At 52.8% G+C, this 23428-nt stretch overlaps 2 protein-coding genes across 3 annotated transcripts in view; both read right to left on the minus strand.

Annotated features, from left to right (window-relative positions):
• Window positions 1-10258, minus strand: part of SPTBN5 (spectrin beta, non-erythrocytic 5) — a 53415-nt gene extending 43157 nt beyond the window's left edge. The window contains exons 1-5 of one of the 2 annotated variants that reach the window (XM_033190504.1): window positions 6988-10258; window positions 3760-6882; window positions 3216-3481; window positions 2828-2995; window positions 3-119 (exon numbers count right to left, since the gene is read on the minus strand). In XM_033190504.1, the coding sequence (XP_033046395.1) occupies window positions 3-119; window positions 2828-2995; window positions 3216-3431 (501 nt within the window). In that variant the 5' untranslated portion in view covers window positions 3432-3481; window positions 3760-6882; window positions 6988-10258. Of the gene's footprint in view, window positions 1-2; window positions 120-2827; window positions 2996-3215; window positions 3632-3759; window positions 6883-6987 lie in introns of those variants that run through there. The other variant, XM_033190505.1, reaches the window with a different exon arrangement.
• Window positions 10259-10347: 89 nt separating this feature from the next.
• EHD4 (EH domain containing 4) overlaps window positions 10348-23428 on the minus strand; it is a 72921-nt gene continuing 59840 nt past the window's right edge. The window contains exons 5-6 of the mRNA XM_033190508.1: window positions 18310-18474; window positions 10348-11232 (exon numbers count right to left, since the gene is read on the minus strand). Coding sequence (XP_033046399.1) covers window positions 10696-11232; window positions 18310-18474 — 702 coding nt within the window. The 3' untranslated portion in view covers window positions 10348-10695. The remainder of the gene's footprint in view (window positions 11233-18309; window positions 18475-23428) is intronic.

Below are 23428 nucleotides of genomic sequence, written 5' to 3' on the forward strand. Positions count from 1 at the left end.
ACCTTGTCCAAGGAGATGTGGGAGATCTGGAAACGCAGAATGATGACCCAGATGAGTCCCAGGATGAGTGTCTGGTCTCCATCCACGATGTTCTCTGGCCCGATGAATGGTATTGGCACCTGTGGGCACAGTTGGCTGGGCTAAGCCATGAAGCCCATGTCCAGAGAGGACTCAGTCACCAAAAGCTTAGGGTGCCAGCTGCAGGATGGGAGGGTCCTGGAATCTATCCTGCCCCAGCTGGGAGGTCCCCCAGGGAGAAGCAGGCAGGGGATAAGTCCAGGAAAGCAAAGGCATCCCGCCTGGTTGGAGCCATGGCCTCAAGCCCACCTGGGTGAAGCCCCAACCTGGTGAACTGGGCTGGGCCCCTAGAGCAGCAGGACTCCCTGTGTGTGGGCTACAGGTAGACCTGGGCCAAAATCAGTGGTTCAGCTACAGGGTTTGGAAGTGAGGGGTCATAACAGTCAACGTGTGAGCCCAACAGACAATAGCAACAGTCTGCCTCCATCTCCCAGGGTGTCCTGGGATATCCAGGGGTGGCTGGGTCCCTGGGCTCACACCCAGATCTCAGCCTTCTTCATCTGTTCCAGCTCCAACACAGCCAGCTATAAATCCAGATTCCCAGGCTCCACCCAGTCAGACTGCCTTGGGCCAGAGCCTGGGAATTTGCACTTGAACAACACCTTGGGTGGCTCTTAAGTACACCAACGTTGAGACTCCTCTGCCCTACATCTTGCCACTTGGACAGGGAGGATGGGTGAGTCAAGGGGAGAAGCCCCGCAGGGTCTGGCCCCCAGCCCCCTCTGGCTCCATCTTCCTCTCTGTGGAACCACACAGCTCCAAGCCCATCGGATTCTTGTAGTTCCGTGGGATTCTAAGCACAGGACTTCAGGCCTTTGCACGGCCGTGCCTGCTGTCTGAAAGTATCCTCCCAGATATCTGCATGGCTATTCACCTCCCTGCCTTTGACTCCTCACTCAGATGTTGCCTAGCCTGACCACTTTATTTAACATAGAAACCTAAAGACTATTTCTCCCACCCAAATACACACTCTATCCCCTTGCCCTGCTCAAGTGAGGATCCTGACTTTGTTTTCTGATGTATCCTAGTGGAGTGGCACACAGCAGGGAATCGATCAGTAAGTACCGAATGGAGAAAGAAAAGGAGTGAGACGTTCCCTAAGACCTGAAGGGCAACTGGCTTCACCCAGCCACTACTAGCCCTGTGGGAGGAGCTGCAGCCCTGGGTGTCCCCCTGGGTAAGCTTTGGTATATCCGGCTGGTCTCTAAAGGATTCCACCTGGCATGTCAATCACCTTGCCTTAGAGTTGGAGCCTCTGGGGAGTGGGGTGTTTGTCTGCTCCTCCCAGCTCCTGAGAGACCATCCTCCCGACTTCCTATTGAGCGATGTCACGCTGGTGACTTAAACTCACCGTGCTGGGGGTATTAACGCCACAGGATCAGCGAATACAGCACACTGGAGCTTTTATTTTCCCCAGAGAATCATTTGTTAAACATTTACCAGCACACCGCTGATCTGGGTTCAATGAACCTGTCTCCCATTGATGCCAGATGCCTCGAGGTGGGGGTCTGGGTTTTGCTTAGTGTAGCCCAGTGCCTGCATGGAATGCCCAGGGCATGGGAGTGTCTCTGTAAGTGAGTGCATCCCTCATTCTGCCACACATTCCCTGTGTGTTTGCAGCAACTCCCTCATCCTTTCCAGACCACAGTTGCCTCCTATGTGGATGGAGACAAGGATGTCACCCTCACAGGTATCAGTGACATGCTGTATATTAAAGCTTAGGGAGAGGCATTAAGTTCAATGCCTCTGACAAAGGCTATAGAACTTATACCCTTCCCAGGTTCCTGGAGGGGAGATGACTGGCTCACAGGGTCATTGTCCCTGGATCAGCTAGGGCCTAGCATTCTGCAGCCGGCAGAGTTCTGCTCTCGCACCTGCTTAGGACAGCAGTTGCTCCCCTTCCCTTTGCTTGGGTTTCTCCCCTCCCTGGCTTTCCTCCCACACACCAGTACCCCAGGAGGCTGGACAGAAGCTCCACTCCAGGACATAGTGATGGGAATGCACAGTCAGGCTCCGTCCAGCCAAGCCCAGCTCAGTGACTTCACAGCCTCCAGGGACAGCCACCTCCAGGAGCCCTTGGTCTTCACGTTTCCCGGTTCCCAGTGATCCCTTTGCTCCACTCCACCCCTGCACAGGCCCCTCACCCTGGCCATGAGGGTCCCTCTGTCCCTCGAGCTCCGGCTTCCTTTTAGCGGCTGTCTCCTTGACCTGTCCCTTTCTTTCAGGTAACTCTGGCTCCCCTCATTTGCTGAGGCCTCCTCCCTCCTTCTCCAAGACAGGCCCTGCTCCTCTTCCCCACCTGCCGTCTTAGTGTCCGGGTCTCTTCCCTCTGTTTCCCACTCGATGCCGGCCCACCATGGCCCCACATCTGGGCTCTGTTGGCTAGTTAACCATCCATCTTGCCTGGTAAATAATTCAGGGCCTCTGTTTTCTCATCTGTGAAACGAAAAGCCTAAGATTCTTTCGGCCTAGAATCCTGTGAGTCTCTCTTATGACAGAGTGACATTTTCCACCCCAGTAGGGACATGGATTGCTCCTGCTGAGGCCAGCTGGGTGCTCTCCAGGTCAGCGATGCTGTGCGAGGAGGGCTTGGCTTCTGCTCCTCTGTGTCCCAGCCGCTCACCCTGTACTCAGGCCCCAGCTTCTCTGCTCTGCCCTGTGACCTGGCCCCGGAAAGGTGACCCAATAGTTCAGCCTGTCCCAGCTGCCTGCCCCAGCACCATCCCAGACCCCTTTCCCTGGGACCCACCTTGGCCCTGAGGAAGGCCAGGGCTCGGCTGCTGTTCTCCAGGAAGTGCACGCGCAGGCGGCCCCGGCTGGGGGGTGGCAGGGCCTCCCCTGAGATAAGCTCCAGCAGCCGCAGGAGGTGGATGCCATCAGCCAGCTCTGTGTACAGGTTCCGGATCTTGATGCCCACCTGGGGAGGGGACAGCGGCAGGTATGGGGTCAGCCCAGCCTCACCTGTCCTCTCATCCTGGGACCTGAGAGGTGCGACCCAGAGCAGCTGCCTTGGAAGAAGGAGCTCTGGCCTCAGCTTGGCCTCAGGCAGATGACCCCACAGCTCACTCCCGAGGGCCACTGGCCAGAGCTGGGGGCATGGTACGGGTGGGCTGTGGGTCATAGCTGGCTATACTCACCTGGCCGCACTGGAAGACGTTGTTGATCCACTTGGTGAAAGTCTTCTCCTGCATCTGCATGTGCCGGGCCTGCAGCTTGCGAATGTGGCCCGTCTCATACTGAGAGTCCATGGTGAGACTTGGACTGGGCGGGACCCGGAGGTTCGTGCTGGGCCTCCTGCTGCAGCGCCCTGCAGCTCTGAGGAGCTCCCGGGGACTGTGGGGCTGACCAGCCATCAGGCCTGCAGCCCTTTGGGGACAAGGAACTGCTGGACAGCCCCCTAAACCTGGAGGGCATGCAGGTTAGGGGGTGATGTGAATGGAGATGGCCCTTCTGCCAGAGGCCTAGGGTCCTGCCTTGCCAGACTGTCCTCACATTTCATGGCAGTTGCAGCTTGGAGACCAGCCAGGTAAGGGCCAGTGCTTCTGACCCCCCGTGCTTGAATGTCCCAGGGTCCCCTTTGCCCCACCCCACCTTCCAGATTCTTCTTTTCAGAGCCCCTGCTTCCAGGTCCCTCTACTGCAGTGACTGGAGCAGGTGGAAGGAAGACAGGAAACTGCTTACCTTGGTGATGCCTGGATCCCGTGGAGGCGACCCTGCTGGATGGATGGAGATGGTAGATAGCAGGGGTTGTGCAGGGAGGGAGAGGGACATCAGGAGAGGCCGAGGCTGGAGTGCGACCGCACCACAGCCCTCCCCTTGAGCCAGCGTGCTGGGGTGACGGCACACAGGCGACATTGTCCTCCCACCTGCCACAGGGCGTGGCCCAGACTGGGAGGGGGTGGCTCAAGAATGCTCCAGGGCCATTGCCAGATGATCTCCTCCTTCATCATCCTCCCTTCCCTGCCAGCAACTTCCCCAACTCCAGGTGGGGGTCCTGGCTCCCAGGACGCAGAGGCCCTTGGGGTGGTCCTGCCACCCCGGGTTGGAGCTCTGTGGGGGTGCTGCAGTCTGCGTAGGAGGCACCAAAGGGCAGAGCCTCTGTGGGAAGCCTGTGGACGCACTTCCCAATCTGAGGCTGCCCTGTGTACCCTCGTGGGGCCTCTCTGTGAGCACCCAGGGCGAGGGTATGAGGCAGCGTCCTGGGCCATGGTCTTCTCATTCACCCCCAGGGAACGGCCCATAGACTGAGGGCCTCACACACTCTGCGCTTGGCTTTCCAGGCCCTGCCAGAGGTGCAGCCTGCAGAGCCTGGGGCTGAAGGGTAGGCTCCCCAGAGGAAGGGGTGACCTGGAACTGCTAGGGCTGTGGAGTCTCCGCCAAGATGAGAGACATGGTGTTAACTCGGCTCCACAGAGCTGGCCGTGACCCAGGGCTCGGAGGCAGGGGTGCACAGGGAGCTAGTGGGCATCTATCCCTTCCTCCCCGAGCAGCCTGGACTGCATGCCAGAGTGAAGGCGGGTTCTAGTTCTGGTGGTCTCACTCGCCTGTGGCTAAACTCAGGGTAGCAGTGTGGGCTGGGGTGCGTGGTTGTGGGTGTCTCCCAGTAGCCCCGGAGCCTCTGAAGCGACAGCCCACTCCTCAGAGAGGCGCTCCTGGCAGCCACAGCCCACAGTAGGACAGCAGCTGAGCCCGTCCTTGAGAGCTGGGCTAGGGAGTCACACCTGAACCGCCTGGGCCCACTGCAGACAGTCAGGGGTGACGCTGAGAGGTGCCGTGGTCTCGGGTGGGGTGCAGCTCCCTGCGTCTCAGAGAAGCTTTCTCTCCTGCTGTCCTCTCCCTGCCAAGGCCCCTCCTGCACCGGCTGGCTTCCAGACGCCCTGTGCTCCTTCCCTGCTTTCAGCAGTTGCAGTGGTGGTCCTCCCGTGTGCTCCCTTTCTGCCCTCACTGCCCCTGTGGGTCCTTGTCACCGACCCCCTAACTTCGCAGCCTAGGCACCACCACCCCGCACCTTTCCACAGTGCAGCTCTGCTCACGCCTGTGAAGCCTCCCACCGCCTGGGAAGGAAACTCAGACTTGCCAGAGCTTGCCTCAGCTAGGACTTTGAAGCCCGCCAGGTTACCTAACCAGGCTAGTCTGCCCGCCTCACTCTGGGTGCTCTCCATGGGCCACTCACCATTTCCTGAGCAGGACCAGAGTTCTCCTGCCCCAAGGCTGGACTTCAGCTGTTCTTTCAGCTTCGAACGTCCCTTCCCACACTCCATCATCCACATTCAGCTATCCTGTCTGACACAGTTAAAATCCTGTTTCTTCTAGGAAGAACCTCATCCCACCCGCTTACCCTACGGAGACTAGCTTGTTCCTTCTCCTAGTAAGACCCTCAACCCATGGAGTCCTGGGTGATGTTGTGAGCGCGGGAGGACAGACTGAACTGCATGGTGCTTCGCACATAGACCTCAACAGAGATTGGCATTTTGAAGTTGTTGGCAGGGGCTGTGGACTGCTTTTCTTCCTAACTCAACGGCAGCTACAGCCACTGCACACAATGCAAGGACTGGCTCCTGTTTGACCATGTCTGATTGCAGCCCCTGGTGAAATGAGAATCCTGTGGGTCGGAACAAAGTTTGGATTATTTATGTGGCAAGTAACCAAAATCTCAAGTGAAACTGGTTTAAACAATATATTTTTATTATTTCTTTACTTATTTATTTATCTATATTTAATTCTTTTTTAGAGACAGGGTCTTCTTATGTTGCCCAGGCTGGTCTTGAACTCCTGGCCTCAACGATCTTCCCACTTCAGCCTCCCGAGTTGCTGGGATTATAGGTGTGAGCCACCATGCCTGGCTTAAACAGTATAAAGGGAATGCATTGGCCCACACAGTGGAAAAAATAAAATCTAGTAGGAATACGACTTCAGGTGAAGTTTGATCCAGCAGCTCAAATGTCACCACAGGCCTGGATTCCTCTGGCCTTTCTCAAGGTCTCTTTCATTTTCATGCTCCACAAGGTGGCTTCTGCCAGGCTGACCTCCCTACCCTGACCCCAGCAGCTCTGGACACCCCTCTCAATGCCATTTATATTGTTGCATCAATAGGCTCATTTCTATATACTGCACGGTTCAGAGAAGAGACAATCTCTCCCCCAAGAGTTGTAACAGAAGTCTGGGGGTCCTGGCTCTCATCAGCTTGAACAGGCCCACATGTCCACTCCCGAACCAATATTTGTGACCAGGGGGATGTGGTCTATCTCATCCAAACCTCACTTGAAGTGAGGGTGGGAGGAGGGGTACTCTGCAAGGACTCTAGGTCTGGACCACCAAAAAGGTAGATGGGTTGGTGGGAAAAGCCAGATGCCTACTACGGTGGTGGGCGGGTGGAGGGCACACTGGCGAGGTGCGGCAAGAGGCAGGGGCAGTGCTGGCCAGGCAGGGGCTCCTCCCTGGCACGACTGGAGAAAGGACTCCTGTGAAGCGGCCGCCTCCACGAGTCCCCGCTGTCCTGGCTTCCAACCACTCTGAGGTGTGGCTTTTGTCTGCAGACCTGGCCTCTGCTGCCTGCCCTCTTCTGCCCCCACCCAATGGGGCTGCTTTCCTTCTGAAGCAGCCACATTTTGGGTTTCTCTCCACAGGAAGAGTTGGGGGTCACGGGCACACCCTCTCCCTAACTCTTCTCCCCCAGTTCAACCTGGATCCAGGGATCCACACTCTGCTCCGAGAGGCCAGCACGCAGTCACTGGAAAATGAGCCAGTGGGAGAGGCAGCTCCATGTGTATTGATCAGCAGACTGTGTCTTTTTGTTTGAAACTTCTAAATAAGATTACAAAAAGAAAAACAATGGAAGCATCGGGTATTAACTGCATTGGTTAACCAACACTGGAACCCAGTACACTCTTGTATTAGGCCTGCATTTACCTGAGTAAACTCAGTGGTTTTCTGTCCTAAGCATGCTCGCCTGCTACATCCCATGGAGGAAATAAACAGTGAAACACTTTCCTCATCTTGAAGGCAATCGTCACAGGCATCCTCCAGGGATAATGAAGGAGGGTGAGTGAGGGTGCGAGGCGGAAAGGTCCAGGCTGCAGCTGTGACTCCCGCGGGTGAACCACAGCCCCAAATCCAAAGACTTTCTTGCCACATCATGACAAGTGTTCAAGAGAACCAGGTCCAGCCCTGGAGAAATGAAACCAAAAGCCAACCGAAAGAATGACCCTCCCCGCAAAAAGCGACCCTGCCCACAGGCCATCCAAGTGCGGTGAGTTCGGAAAAGAACTAACAGATGCTGCTGGGCCGGTGCAGGAGGTAGAAGCCGCAGTGGAAGGCTGTTGTATGCCGCCCCTCCCTGGGAGCAATTCCCAAGTCTTAGTGCAGTGTTTCTTTACAAACGGGGTCAGGAGACCCTCACTGGCAGGCTGACAACCTGGAAGCAGACTGTGGGAGCAATAGGCTGGAGTTTTCATGTTCCCTTTCAGCTCAAGACCGGAAGGCTTGTGTTATGCGATACCATATGCTGTGTAGAAAACAGGGCCTCGGCTTCTTAGATGTTGTAGTTCTAGAGTTTAGGTACTTCCACCCTCCCTCCTATACATAAACACTCTGGGGAAGAGGTTCTTTGAAAATTGGGGTGGTGCAGGAAGGGCAACAGTGGCGGGGAGCAGGCCCCAGGGTCGGCCCTGCCGCGCTGCCGTGTGGGGTGGGGAGACCGCTGGTGGTGTGGACACATTCACAGAGCTTTGTACTGGTCCTGGGAAGATACGAGTCCTCACTTGGTCACCATCCCTAATATTTTCTAGTGTTTTCTTTTCCAGTCAACTTTTCATGATGAATGACTTCATGTAAGAGGATATTAAGAAAAGTGGCCACATGATTTCCCCCCTTTTCTTTCTTTCTCTCCAAGAACATTACCAGGTGCCAGCAGGGAAAGGACCCCGCTGCCTGACGTCTCTCCCACCTGAGGGCGCAGAGGTCGGGAGATCACAGTGCCTGAGAGGCTTCCCTCCACGGAGAAATCGGAGACCTCAACCTGCTGCCCTCTAAAGAAGCTTTCTGTATCCAGGCAAAACTTACATACGTACACGTTGTTTTAAAACGACATACTCATGTGACATACACGTATATAAATTCATGTTTACATATGACAAGTGAGCAGAGTTAAAGAACAAGACAATTCTGGATGGAAAAATCAGCTTGCCTGGGCATCTCTAAGCCTTTGGTCAAGTGAATTCCCTCTTCCCTTCCTCAGTTTACCCTCTGGTGACCTCCACTGTGGCTGCAGACTTCAGTTGGTCCTCACGCATTTACAGAACTGTCTGCTTAGATTACAGCACTTCGGGAGGCCGAGGCGGGTGGATCATGTGGTCAGGAGATCGAGACCATATTGACCAACATGGTAAAACCCCGTCTCTACTAAAATACAAAAATTAGCTAGGCGTGGTGGCGCGTGCCTGTTTTCCCAGCTACTTGGGAGGCTGAGACAGGGGAATCGCTTGAACCTGGGAGGCGGAGGTTGCAGTGAACCGAGATCGTGCCACTGCACTCCAGCCTGGTGAGAGAGTGAGACTGTCTCAAAATAAAAATAAAAATAAAAATAATAAAATGATAAATGGTTCTTTTCTACGCATCTAACGAATTTAAGTGCTTGTTAAGACTAAAAACCACGTTATGCATTTCCTTCTCTTAAAACTAAATTATGTAGAAAGCTAGGGAGTGTGAGGGTGGGCATCTGGATATAAATGCTTCTCCCAAATCAAGATTTTCTCTTCAATCTGTGCCTTTGACCCTGTCACCAAAGGCAGGTGACAGAAAAAAAAAATGTGACTTTTGGAAGACTCAGTGGGACAGTTCTGATTTCATTCACTCCTGGTGCCAGCAGAGCCCCGTACCACGTGGCCACTGCTGTTTTGCGTCTCTTCCTGCATAAATAATGGTGGATGGCACCTACCTCCCCAAGCTGGTGCCCACAGAGGGGGAGGCACCTCCACCTGACGTAGTTGTCTGAGCAGCGGTCCAGAGAGGTTTACTCGGGGGATTTGGGGAGAGCACACTCTGGGGCCAAAATACAGGTATGTGCCCGAATCCCGCCTCATGACAGGCATTCGTGATACGAACCACACAGCCTTTAAAGAAAAGCTTTTATATGAAAGGTTCCATTCTGTTTCTGTATAAAGGGCTTTTATCCTGTAAGGAAAAAAAAAAAAACCCTAAACATAATAAATGCCTGTTTTCTACAAAAACAATGTCTAACTCTGGGTGGACTGATCTCTTCTCAACAGCCCAGGGCAGGGCTGGTCCCTCATTCACCTGTGTCCACAGGGCCGAGGACACTGCACACATTAGGACAGGATTTGGCTGAATTTAAATACTGCCACCCGCCAAGGAGACTTGGGGACATTTACTGGTTGAGGGCCACACTAAACAATCGCTGCAGAGAACCACCTCTTTTCCTTACTGTAGTTTAAGTATGATAAGTGGGTTTTGCTATTACTTATTGGAAAAATTAGTAAGAAAAGCTCATCTTCAGGCTTCAATGTGATTTGACATGCAAACGGGAAGTTTTGCCAGGGGTTAATAAAGATTGTGAGTTCCAAATTCCTAGCTGAATGTGGCTTTGCTGGAAAGCCCCCTGGAGGGGAGGCTGGGAGGGCTGACCAGGTGTTCATCGGGGCACTGGGACGGACGCACGCCGAGGCCTGGCTGCCTGCTCTGCTGGAGACTGCAGAATGGATGGGGGATCCACAGTGCAGCCCCCTTCCAAACCCAGGAGGCATCTGTCGCCTTCTCTTTGGTAGACAGTCTGGAGACAGCAGAAACCCTCTGCTCTGTTTTTTGCCGCTCTAAATATAGCAGAAAACAAAATAAAATAAATAAGATAACCTTTGCTGCCTCCTGGTGCCTTCTGAGGGACAGACAGCTGCTCCAGAGTCGTTCATGAGAACAAACAGCCCAGGCAGCCTGAAGACCCAGCTGCTCCGCGTGAGCCCCGGCTCACTTCCTGTGGTTCCTGCGACGCACCAGGCCCATCCCCATGCGCGCTCCAGGCAGATTCTGAGGACTCTTTGGACAATTTCTCTTTTTTTTTTTTTTTGAGACAGAGTCTCGCTCTGTCGCCCGGGCTGGAGTACAGTGGCCGGATCTCAGCTCACTGCAAGCTCCGCCTCCCGGGTTCCCGCCATTCTCCTGCCTCAGCCTCCCGAGTAGCTGGGACTACAGGCGCCCACCACCTCGCCCAGCTAACTTTTTTTTGTATTTTTAGTAGAGACGGGGTTTCACCATGTTAGCCAGGATGGTCTCGATCTCCTGACCTCGTGATCCGCCTGTCTCGGCCTCCCAAAGTGCTGGGATTACAGGCTTGAGCCACCACACCCGGCCGACAATTTCTCTTTCTTCTCAACCATTCAATCTCCTAATCCACCCTCCTACCCCGAATATTTTCATAGAAACAAAGGGAATTTTGGAGGTGAAAGAAGTCATCTAGTTTCCAGTGTCCACCCTCCCCATTCTACAGATGGGGAAACCGAGGCATAGAGAGGGCAGTGCCTTGCCCAAGGTCCTTTGGTGAGTCAGTGGTGGAGCAGACCTGAGGCCCAGGTCCTCCAGTTCCCGCCCCGTTCTGTGGCCCGCCCCTCAGTCGGCCTTGGGCAGGGACTTCCTGTGCGAGGGTGGCACGAGGTGGGGGGGCAGGCTGCTGGGCAGCTCGTAGCCATCGAGCTTGATCTTGATGAGGTGCTTGGCCAGCGCGAACTCCTCCTCGTCCAGCATGCCATCGCAGTCGCAGTCGGCCAGCTTCCAGATCTTGCCCAGGACGCTGTTGGGCAGCTTGGAGGTCACCATCTCCTTCTTGGCGTTGACACCCGATATCTTGCCATTGATGGGCGACAGAGTGTAGAAGAGCTCGTCGTAGACGGGCTTGTCTTTGGCCACGACCCACTCCTCCTCGTCGGCGCCCTCCTTGGCGCCCTCCCCGTAGCCCTGGTTGAAGGGGCCCTCGGTGGTGCCGTCGAAGGCGCCGCCCTGCACCAGCTGCGTGGGTGTGCTTATCTCCTCCTGGCTGATGAGGTTCATGAGGGGCGAGATCTTGTTGCTCAGCATGTTGTCCACTGCCTCGATCAGCTTGGGCTTCAGCGAGTGGAATTTGGTGAAGTCGTAGTTCTCAAGCTGTTCCTGCAGAAGGACACACCACAGGATGGGTTACATGCGGTCTCTTCAGGGGGAAACAGCTGGGGGCACTTGGAGAGAGACTAATTCTGCCCCGGGCAGACGCCCACCACCTACTACTCAGGAGTGGATTCTTTGGGAGCTTCCCACATCTAAATGTGCCAGATATAGGAGTGGTTTTTTTGGAACAAGAAACAAGTGTTTTCCTATGGCAGCCAATCTCTGCTGGTGGCCGCACGAGCGACAGCAACCTCCGAGGACTCTGAGAACCCTTTTTTCACCTGCCTTTTTAAAATGCTCTAGAGGTAGTATTCTATTTCTCAAGGGATTTCACCACACACTTCAGCCGATCTTCACAGCAATCCTGGGAGGAAGGAGGGGCAGGCATTTAGAACCCCATTTTCCAGAGAGCTGTGAGGGGCTGTCTGGCAGAGGCAAAGCAGAGTCCCTGTCTCCTGGCTCTTCACTAATGCTCTCTGTGCTGGAACACAGAGCTGTGACAGAAGGACTGTATTTACGTAAAACAATTAATTAAATACCTTGTTTTTGGAGCACCTAAAAAATGTATTTTAGGGCACCTTCTCAGTGGCTCTAACCTCTCATGAATGAGGTGACGGGTCTACTCAACAGGAACCCTGTAGGACCAGCCCCACCAAATACGGCCTGACCAGGAGCACCCACACTATCCCAGGAGGGTATCGAGGCAGGGCCATGGAGACCTTGCGCATAAAAAATAATCATCATGGATCCACTGTCATCTCAAAAATATGGACAAGTAAGCAAAAGCTGGAACTTGTAAGAGCAGGGAGTAGGGCTGGGGAGCCCGAGGGAATAAACGTAGCCAGTAGGCCTGAGTATCACTGGCCAGGTCAGGACAGGTCTTAGCTCCACCTGTTGAGCGAGGCAGCCGGTCAGCCCACAGAGCAGCAGAAGCACAGGCTCTAGAGGGGGCCTGGGAAACGACTGCCCAACCAGGCTGGGGCAGACCACAGGATGCTACAGAGGCTCTGTGGAACGGCACTGTAGAAAATGACCTTCCTACCTTGGTTCTCCTTGGTTACTCCATCCATCCGTCCATCCATCCACCTGTCCAATCAACACTCCATCTAACCATCCATCCATTCAACCAACCCTCCATCCATCCATTCAGCCAACAATTCATCCATCCACCCACCTGCCCAACTTTTATTTGTCATTTACTCTGCACCAGTACCTGTTCTGGGGCTTGGGAATATAGAATAAATATGAAAAGCCATAGTTCCTGCTTTAAATGAGCTTATGTTGTAATGGAGGAAGGACACTCCAATTGTTTAAAAAAGGACCTGACATAACACAGTGAAAAGCATAACATGAAATTAATAAGTCATTAGAAAGAAAAAAGCCAAGTCATTAAAAGGGAGAGCGGCCAGGCTCGGTGGTTCACGCCTGTAATCCCAGCGCTTTGGGAGGCCAAGTTGGGAGGACTGCTTGTGCCCAGGAGTTCACGACCAGCCTGGGCATGAGACCTAGATATACATGTGAGGGAGAGGAAGGGAATAATCACATCAGATGGCTGAGGTTAAGGAAAACTACTGCCTGGATATGGAGAAGAGCTCAGTTGCCCAGGGGGACCCCTGGGGACCCTCACTGTCTAAGGAGAGAAAACACTTGTTTATTGCAAGAGACAAACTTTCTGTGGCCCTGAACTGTGAGAGTTACCTAGAGCTTTACACGAGGAGCTTCAAAGATCTGATGAAAAATGTCTTCAACAGTAGTTTTATCAAATAAATGCAGAAATGTTCCAGGTATGGTAGGTTTTATGTGTGAAGTATTTCTGTATGTACAGTTCTAGAGGGGGCCAAAAGAGAGGCCATGCAGATGTGCAGTTTTCTGGAGATGAGGCAGGGAGATTTGCAAGGAAAAGTCAGACCTTGCTGTTTTGGACAGAAGCAATGTGACACGCTGGTAGGGAAAAAAAACAAAAAACAAAAAAAACTTGGTGTTATCATAAATATGCTTTCTGACTGAGAAATTGAGAAACTGAGAAAAAACTGGTAAGTAAAACTAAAAATTTAAAACAATTTATAATCTCATCATCCGGCAAAAATCTCTGCTAGCATATCTGGGCATGCATTTCTAGTCATCAACACATACACACAGACACACACATGCATGCACATACACACACACACAGAAACAATAATACCATACTGTTAACAATATGTCATATATTTCTGTGGTAATTTTTACATAACCTTTCTCTTAACAGCTACAGAATATTGCACTTAGACTGCAGAGCTGGGCCACTCTTCATTTACCCTGTCCCCTGTAGCTGGACACACAGGTTGTTTCCAATAGAGAATGAAAATCGGCCGGGCGCGGTGGCTCAAGCCTGTAATCCCAGCACTTTGGGAGGCCGAGACGGGCGGATCACGAGGTCAGGAGATCGAGACCATCCTGGCTAATACGGTGAAACCCCGTCTCTACTAAAAAATACAAAAAAACTAGCCGGGCGACGAGGCGGGCGCCTGTAGTCCCAGCTACTCGGGAGGCTGAGACAGGAGAATGGCGTGAACCCGGGAGGCGGAGCTTGCAGTGAGCTGAGAGCCGGCCACTGCACTCCAGCCTGGGCGGCAGAGCAAGACTCCGTCTCAAAAAAAAAAAAAAAAAAAAAGAGAATGAAAATCATGGTCTTTAGGGTGGCAGGGCAGGGGCAGGGCAGGAATTCTGGGCTGACATCTGGAAGGGGATTCCTGGGTGGTAGACGGTGGGGGGACAGAGCTGAGAAATATCAGCTAAACGGGCTGACATTTCTCTAGCGAAGGGACTCTGACATTCTTCTCAGGTAGCAACGTCAGCAGCCACTGAATCGTGCAAACCCAGCGTGTGGCCCCTGCTCAGCTCAGAGCAGTGGGTACTGCAAGCCGGGTCGCTCAAACGCAGTCACTAGCATTCACTCCTGACATCAGCACCAAACAACGCGGCCTGCACTTCGGGCTCCTACCACCAACATCTCAGTCAGCCGAGGAGATGGAAAAGAGAAAGCTAAGCAGGTGGAGGAGCAGGCATCCCCCACAAAAATCCCAGTGCTGCTGGCTCAACGAGTTTGGATTCCCCGGGTGCGTGAACACCTACCCCATTTCCTTAAGAATGAGCCTGTGCTGGGAGCGCACACAGAGCCCCTGTGTCTGGCCCAGCAGACAAAGGAGGGTGACGCCTGCCCAAACTTCCCACCAGCCTGCAGGGGCTGTGGATTCCGACTGCAGAGCTCTGGAAAACTGGCAGGGGGAGTGCCTGCATATTTGCGGGGTGGACAGGAGGCAGCAGATATTCCCGTCCTGGGAGGCAGGCAGGAAATAAACTCTCCATTCTCATCCCTGTGGTCCCCCCCAGGCTTGACCGGGGACTGCAGGGGCACCAGTTAAACCATCATCATGTCACTCCTGACATCAGCACCAAACCATCATCATCCCTGCCCTCTGCCGGGGTGAGTCCAAAACAGTTCTTACTGGGATGAATACACACTGGGGAACTTAAAGGTATTTGCCCATCGACAGTTGTATCCGCTGAGCTAGGACCCTGGAATTGCTCCCTCTCAAGAGGCAAAGGTCAGTTCCCAGCCCTGTCTCCGGGAGGGCTGTCCCTTTGCTCATTAATTGCCAACATTCACCAGAAGAGTTTGCAAATCCACCGGAGGGTCTGAGCAGATGGGCTGACTCTGCTGCCCCCTGCTGTTGAAACACTGCCAACTCACGAGCTGAGGGTCCAAATTCTCCTTCCAGTCGGAGGATCAGAGTCCGCAGTCACGGTGGCCCTTCTGGTGCTCATCTCGTCCTGCAGTATTGACACTGTGCTGTCAGTCACCGTCCCTCCCCAGAGTGTGCCAGGCACGCACCGGCAGCCACACAGGTGGGTTGCAGGGCCTGTCCCAGCACAGGGAAGAGCCTTCAAAATACATGCTCCTCTCACTGCTACAGCTAAGAGTCACTCTGACCAGCTGGCTCCATGAGAGAATAGGGAGAATAGCAACCTAAACTGGCATCAGCAAACTCTCTGCGTGATCCTGATATGTGCAAAGATCACAATATGGTCACTTCTACGCGTATGCCCACTCTCTGTCAAGGCCTATGTTGTAGAGGATGTTAGACTTTAACAGTCTCAGGGATGGGAGAGGCCCTAATCCACATATGTGCCCCTCAGAGCTTCCGGTGACAGCAAGCTAGCTTGCAGTATCAGGTGTCACTGAGCATTGCTGACAGGCTCCATGCTGCCTTATTCCTGGGGATTCTCTGAGGCAATCGGGTGGTGTGACTGGACCTCAGCTTACTTCCCAAGGAGGCCTCTTCCTGCAGCTTCCAGGGCTTGGCACTGGGAACCCCTGGTCTATAAGCCCTGTGGGAATCGAGGCTGGGTCAGGGCCTGACAGCCTGCTGTGATATGGCCTTACACTAACTTACTAATTCATTCGGCATGTGTTAACTGAGCATTCACTACGTCCTAGATGCTGGGGATATGGCAGTGAACAGGGCATGGGTCACTGACCTCATGGAGCCGCAGACTTATGTGGGAGAGAGATACTAAATATCAGATATCAGATAATCCAATTACATGGAAGCACAACGGTGCTCATATTGTAAGAAGAAACATGTGTCCTGACAATGGGGTTGCTGTCCATTATTTTTACCCCCATTTGTTCATTTTTTTCTGTATTTTGAGACAGGTCTCTTCTGTCACCCAGGCTACAGTGCAGTGGCGCAATCATGGCTCACTGCAGCCGTGACCTCCTGGGCTTAAGTCATCCTCCCACCTCAGCCTCCCAAGTGGCTGGGATCACAGGCATGAACCAACCACACCTGGCTAATTTTAAAATATTTTAATGGATACAGGGTCCTACTATGTTGCCCAGGTTGTTCTCCAACCCCTGGACTCAAGTGATCCTCCCATTTCAGCCTCCCAAAGTGCTGGGATTATAGGCATAAGCCACCATGTCCAGCTCCATTTGTTCATTTTTTTTTTTTTTTTGCTGATTTATTTCAGGGGCCTAGAACAGTGATAGCAGCAGGAGGCAGACAAATGCTGAGGCAGATAGGGGCGGGTCTCCAGTGAAACCCTGTCTTCAAGCCAAAGGCATTTTAAAGCCTGCAGGCCAAGCTACAAGTCAAATCCACAGACCAGACTGAGAACCTGTCTTCCCATTTGGCTGCTTTTCTTTGATTGATCCCTACCCTTCACCTATTTTACATATACTTACCCTTCCCTAATTGTTTTTACACTGTCATGCCCACCTTTGACTGGTGCCTTTGTTTTAACCTTTTTTGTATACTCACAAATCAATCAGCAGGCACTCCTCTAACCTGTGCCTATAAAAACCCCAGACTCAGCCACACTGGGGAGATGACCTGACTTCGGGAGACATGACCCAATCTTCCCATCCCCTCTTCACTGAGAGCTGTTTTGTTGCTCAATACAATCCTCCACCCTCATCACCCTTCAATTGTCAGCACGACCTCATTCTTCTTGGATGTGGGACAAGAGCTTGGGATCCACCAAATGCAGATACCCAGAAAGGCTCTAACACTGGCCCTCCACCCTCACTGGTGGAGGGTAGCCATGCCACTCAACAGAAGCAGTGGTGGGGCCGAGCTGGTCCAGAGCCATGGGCCAGAGCAGGGCAAGAGGGTGACTGAGCTGCTAACATTATGCAGAACTAAAAGAGCTAATTAGCATACTGTAACACCCCCTCTGGGGCTTTGGGTTTGCAGGCATCCCTGCCTGGGCACTGCCACATTCCCCTTGGGGTGACACACCTGGTCTGGCTGCAGACCTTGCACAGAGCCTGCTCCTATGTCAGCACTTGGAGTGGCCGGCTGGATCCTGCACTTGCTTGCTCACCCACCTTCAGTAGTGCTAAGGTACAGGGCATAGACCTGACTCCAGGTGATTCTCAGCAAAGGCTCGGCCCTCCTTGTACCCTCCATCTCAGTGGGTCATGGCTGCTCCTGAGATCATGCTTTCCTTGTTGCCTTCTCCTAGCTCAGAGGACCCTGGGTGTCTTCTGACTTGGCCATCCCAGGCTAGCTTTGTCATGAGTAGCTCTGGTCCCAGAGTCTGCTCCCTACGTTATTGGGCTCACAGGGAACCAGCAGGAAAGGCCTGGCAAGGGAGGAATCTGCAGAACCCCAGGGCTCAAGAGCAGCATCTCCCCACGGCGAGGCACTGTAACAACTTCAGGAAGCAAGGGTGACAGTTTTCTTTCGCCTGGCCTGCTCCACTGTTCGCGTTATTGGGTAGTGGCTGCAGGCATCTGAGTTTGTGGCTCCTGCTTTACAGAGAGGACTGTGGCCTCCAGGGCAGAGGGGTCCCTGCACCAGATAAGAAGACAGCCAGCCTGGCTGTGTGAGGACAGTCAGCCTAGACGCCAGACGGGTGGCCTCGCTTGTGAGGACACACTCATCTAACAGCAGTGCAGAGAGGTAGATATGCCGGTCAGGCCGGGGTGGCTGAATGCAGCACCCATTGTTGCCTGGCTGGAGCCGGCCGGCCACAACTCAAGAGAGGCCTTGACAGCGGGCCAACGGCTGCCCAGCGCCAGCCTTTAAGCACAGTCCTCCCTGTGCCCACACAGTCCAGCAGCGTCCGCAGAGCCCCACAGCCCCTGCTGGAGCCCTTGAGCCCGTAGCAGCAAGGCTGCCTGAGCACATAATCCCACAGCGTGGGGCAGGTCCGGGTGGGGCTGGAGGAGGCCGCCCAAGGTGACCCTCAAGGCCACTCCCAGCTCTGATTCCCTCAAGGTTCTGGGATTCCAAAAAGCAGTGTCACTGCAATACCAACCAGCCTCCCTGGACACAGTCTAAGAGGGCTGCTCACCTGACTTTCTCATGGGAGCTTCATTTGCCTTTGGCCATGTGTCTCCTTTGTTTACTCATTTCGGAAGACAGGCAATTTCTGCTTTATTCATAGCCTATTATCACGGATCACCATTAGGAAGACGCATTCTCCTTGATCCTAAACCATGAGACCCTCATGTGTCTCCAGCAAACAGTCAGACAATGTGGCACTGCATCTCCACTGTCTGCCCATGACATTGTGAGGGGCTCCCAGTACCTGCATAGCCTTGACCTCGGGGAAGTCCCCTGCAGAAATCTGGTATTCTCGCTGTAGCTGAATGTAGATTTCCGGTAGCCTGCTGATAAGCTCTCTCTTCTTGTTTTCCTTTCCAAATACACTTGGCATCTCCTTCTTCAGGTAGCTGATGATGTAGGCATGCACCTGGAGGGGTACAGATCAGGCAGGGAAGTGTCATTTAGAATTGCACCAGAGAAGGAACAAACAAGAGCGCATCTTAACTCCATCATAACACACAGCAGGTACCCACACAGACCAGGTCCCAAGCACAGGAGGAGGGGAGGGTACAGGGGGAGTGCAGCTGTCCACGGGTGGCTGGAATGTGGCCAGACTTGGGGAAATTCTATGGCTACTGTTCTGTTGTGCCTCTGAGTGGCAATTCTGGTGCCTGTAGGGAGTGAGTGCTATGGGTAGGGCCTGGGTGGGAGAGCTCTTAGTTCTGGCAATTAACCAGAATACTCAGGAGAAAGTTTCACCAGGCTGGTGCCTGGGAGCACCAGGAAATGAAACTGGAGGCTGGTGTCAATGGCTGATCAACATGGAAATCTGTGCCCAGGGAACAATGAGATGAGAACTCCCATAACCCCCCTGTTGTGGGAGGTTTAGACTCTGAGATCTCTGCAGGCGGAACGAAAGTCATTCTGCACAAGACCAGCTGCCTGGGATCAGGCTGGATGGCAGAAGATCCCTCTGGGAGAGGAGCCCAGAAACCTTGATCACTGGGGCCTGGGGTCTGTCATCGGAGGGGAGAGAATCTGGCCTTAACATTTCCACTCTTCTACTGATTTCCAACTTCAGGATATTAAGAAACGTTCACTACAAAAGTTCTCTTTGTATATCTGTTTTTTTTGGATGGAATCTCGCTCTGTTGCCCAGGCTGGAGTGGAACGGCACGATCTTGGTTCACTGCAACCTTCACCTCCTGGTTCAAGCGATTTTCCTGCTTCAGCCTCCCAAGTAGCTGGGATTATAGGTGTGAGCCATCACGCCTGGCTAATTTTTGTATTTTTAGTAGAGATGGGGTTTCACCATGTTGGCCAGGTTGGTCTTGAACGCCTGACCTCAGACGATCCACCCACCTTGGCCTCCCAAAGTGCTGGGATTACAGGCGTGAGCCACTGTGCCTGGCCTCTTTGTATATCTTGAATTCCAGAGTAATTGTAAAGTCAAGTAAGTAACTAAAATAAGAAAGGATGGAAAACAGAGCAGTGATTACAAAAAAGAAAATGACTATGTAGCAGTGGAAAATCCTATTGAAGAAAACAGGCTTCTACTATAATCTTGTGGAAGTTGAAATTAAATAAAGGGGGTAAGCAGATACATTTTGTAGCTCAGCTGAGGGCCTGTGTGTGGACACATGCTGGACACAGCCAAAGACCTTTTGCGAGGATTCGGACGCTAACCTAAGTACCTAATGCAAGGTCTGACATGCTGAGGTCAGATAATGCCAACTTCCCGTCTGCACAAGGGTCGTTTAACAGAAGCAAACACTGTGCAGCCTGGCTACCGCTGAGAGGATGGACTTGGAGAGAGAACGCTAAACCTTTCTGTCACCAACAAACTTGTTTAGGTACTTATTTTTCAAATGAAGACAACTGAAATGATTTACAAGATTCTTAGAGATAACTAGAGAAACCCAAAGTTTGGGATCCGTTATTTAGAACCCTGGGCTTTAACCGCACTCCTGAGGCTGTGATGAGCAAGTGGTAAGCTACCAATTCCTTTGCCTCCGGCAGTGGATGCCTGGCTTGGTGAGGGTGGGCTGGGGAGGGCCAGGGCTGGGGGAGCACCCTCGAACTGGAGGGGCTGCCACGTTCCATCAGGGAGAACCCAGCTGCTCACCAGCTGTCCTTGCATCATTTCCTTGGTGCAAGGAACTCTGGACTGGGCCTATGTATATGTATACCTATGTATACTCTCCTGTGCTCAGGCTCACCCCACCCTGGAGCCCCCCAAGGGAAGCAGGAGGCCCCCACAGCTGCTCAGTCTCCCAAACACAAGGGCTTCTTATTGAGACACCCCCCTTCCCTGCCTGGGGCCCCACCCTGCCCTGGAGCAGCTGCCTAGGCCCCTGCAGGGCTTCCCAAGACCCCTCACCACCTACTAGTAAGGTACCTCTGAGCCGCCAGGCCCCCAGCTCAGGGAGGGCTTAGTTCCCACTCATCTGACTCCTCGCCCAGTCCCTGTCTCCCGCCCCCAAGGTTGGGCACACTGTTCCTGAACACTCCCTGGTGCCCAGGGCCCGCTTTACCTGCACTGAACTCAGCTGATGCACATCTGCCACACCCTCCACCCACTGAGTGGCACCTGCTCCGTCTCAGGTCTCGTGGTGTTTGCTGGCTGATGACCGAGGCTGCCCCAACACTAGGCCTCCAGCGCCCTGACAAACCTGGGGCTGATCTCGTGCCAGGTCTCAACTTCCTCCTCCTTCCACCAGCTTGGTGCCACCTGAGTCATGACCCTTAGGTGACCTGCTCACACTGCGGCTGCTCTCGGCCCCAGCCTCCACTTCTGGGAAGTTCCATTAGCCTGTGTAGTGGAAGTCTCCTGTTATGCTGCCCCTGCACATCCACCTGCCTCCTGCCCTTCCTGGTGCGTCCTAGATAATAACCCAGGGCCAGCTTCTGTGCACGGACCTGCTTTCAGAAGTTCATCAAGTTGGCTGGGCGCGGTGGTGGCTCATGCCACTAATCCCAGCACTTTGGGAGGCGGAGGCAGGTGGGTCACTTCAGGTCAGGAGTTCGAGATCAGCCTGACCAACACGGTGAAACCCCGTCTCTACTAAAAATACAAAAATCAGCTGGGTGTGGTGGTGTGCTCCTGTAGTTTCAGCTACTCGGGAGGCTGAGGCAGGAGAATCGCTTGAACCCGGGAGGTGGAGGTCACAGTGAGCTGAGATTGCCCCACTGTATTCCATCCAGCCTGGGCAACAGAGCAAGACTCCGTCTCTAAATAAATAAATAAATAAATTCATCAAGTCACAAGGTAAATTATAATTCTTACCATCATGGAGTACTGAATCTGGAAGTGACCCCTGATATCTAATTTAACTCCTGGTTCCAGGACATCCATGTGACTCACTCAAGGTCACACAGCTAGTTAGCAGATGCGGAGCTGGCACTAGCATCCAAGTGCCTCAGTCCTGTCCTGAAAGAATTAATGACTCCCTGTGCGTATGCATTCATAATCTTACCGAAGTTGTTCAAAATCTGGAATTCAAAATGAACTGTGTCCCATAGAATGAGTCTGGAAAACTTTGATCTGAGGTTTGACTTCTGATCGTGTCTAATTCACTGAGAGGCTTTGGAAGCGTCCCTTATTCTCCCTTTCCCCACACATCAAACACGGACACAATGAGGGCACACAAACGTCAGGATGCCACGTGGGAATGCGGGTGAAGACTGAGAGCTGCTGGCGGGATGCAACCCTGTCATTTTCTAAAGTCGTCTGGTAAACAGACGGGACAGCCTGAATGGCTAAAATTCACAGTCAGCCTCCAGAGTTCACTCCTGCACTTATGTGTCAAAGGTGTCTCCAAATACATGCCAGACCGAGGGCCAGACCTGGTAGTTGTCCCTGGGGAAGGAGATGGAAACACACGGGTCTTTTGACCTTTATAACGAGATAAAACTAATTGGGAAGAGGAGGAGTAGGAAAGAGAAGAGGGGACTAGACCTAGCACTGCAAGATGAGGCTCAGGCCCCGTGACCACTGCCTACCCACTGAGCAACTTGGGGCCAGGCATGGGATCTCCGCCTCAGCGTGCTCATCCACAAATTAGATATGACAGCAACATTCAGCTCACAGCGTTATTATGAGAGTAGAAGAGGTCATGTATTTGAATGCACTCTGCTCACTAGAAAGAGGAGGAGCAAATGCGACTTGTTATCAACTAATGGCCAAAGACCCACAGCTGGAGGTGCAGGAATGCGAGCGAGGGCTCCCAGCTGGTTACTCCTTACCAAATAATTAATAAACTCTCTCTATTTAAATAGTAATATAATGAATTTGGGTTCCAAGTGTTTAATTTACATTGACCCCTGGGGGCTTCTGAACATTCGTATCTTGTTCAAGTCATCCTTTGCCCTGTGTAAAGTTGCAGAAGCCCAAGGCATCTAATGGGGATGACTGGGGGAAATCAAATGGATCAGAATGACAACATGGGTTTTCTCTCGGCTAATAACTCAATGAGCAGAAAGGAATGTCCTCCCCTTTAAATGTATATGAATGCATATGTAGTTCACACTTTCTCTCTGACACGGGTCTCATTAATTGCGTCCAATGATGTGTGTGTGTGTGTGTGTCTCCAAGACTGAGACACACATACTAAAGAGTGATACTGGCCACATCTACTCTGGGCTTGGAGGGTAAGTTCAGCGAGTGCTGGATGCTGGCAGTGACCAGTGCTGGAATGAAAAGCTTCATGGAATGTGAGGATCAGGCAGTAGGTGGGGGAAGGTGGGCTGGGAAGGCATGGTGACGCCTGTGCCACGCTCATCCGCAAACTTAACAAGACCTGCCGGAGACCTGCGGCTTTGGAAGCCCAGCTCTGGAAACCTGCATAGAGTATTTAAAGCCGGGGTATCAGCACGTTTATAAAGTGGGTTTATAATAATATAAAAAATTCAGTTAATAAGCCCGAGACCCAAAAGATGAACCCATGGGGTAACAAGAGTGTGAGACTGTGAGAGGCAGAGAAACGCAGCTGACGTGTTCCCACTTGAGCAAGGGTTTGTTATTCTGTTCAGATCAAACTGGCTCCAATGGCATGAGTAATTCTGAGCAGTGTTAAAGGGGACTGGAGGGGGCCACACAGTCGTCTGAGGTCAACCTTCAAAGAGACAGGCTTCCATTTATGGGCTCAAGCACTGACACACACATGTCCACAGGAGCTCGGGGCTGCTGACCGAGTTATTTTTAGAGACCTGCCGAGGACTAGGCAATACCACGATCTTCATGATCCATCATATCATGATTCTCACACACTTTAGCCTGAATCCATTTGGTGCACAAAAAATGTGTCATTTCTTTATAGGAGGTTTTTTTTTTTTTTTTAGATGGAGTCTTGCTTTGTCACCCAGGCTGAAGTGCAGTGGCA

This window comes from Trachypithecus francoisi, unplaced genomic scaffold (genome assembly GCF_009764315.1).
Source record: "Trachypithecus francoisi isolate TF-2019V2 unplaced genomic scaffold, Tfra_2.0 Lachesis_group3, whole genome shotgun sequence".
NCBI lineage: Eukaryota > Metazoa > Chordata > Mammalia > Primates > Cercopithecidae > Trachypithecus > Trachypithecus francoisi.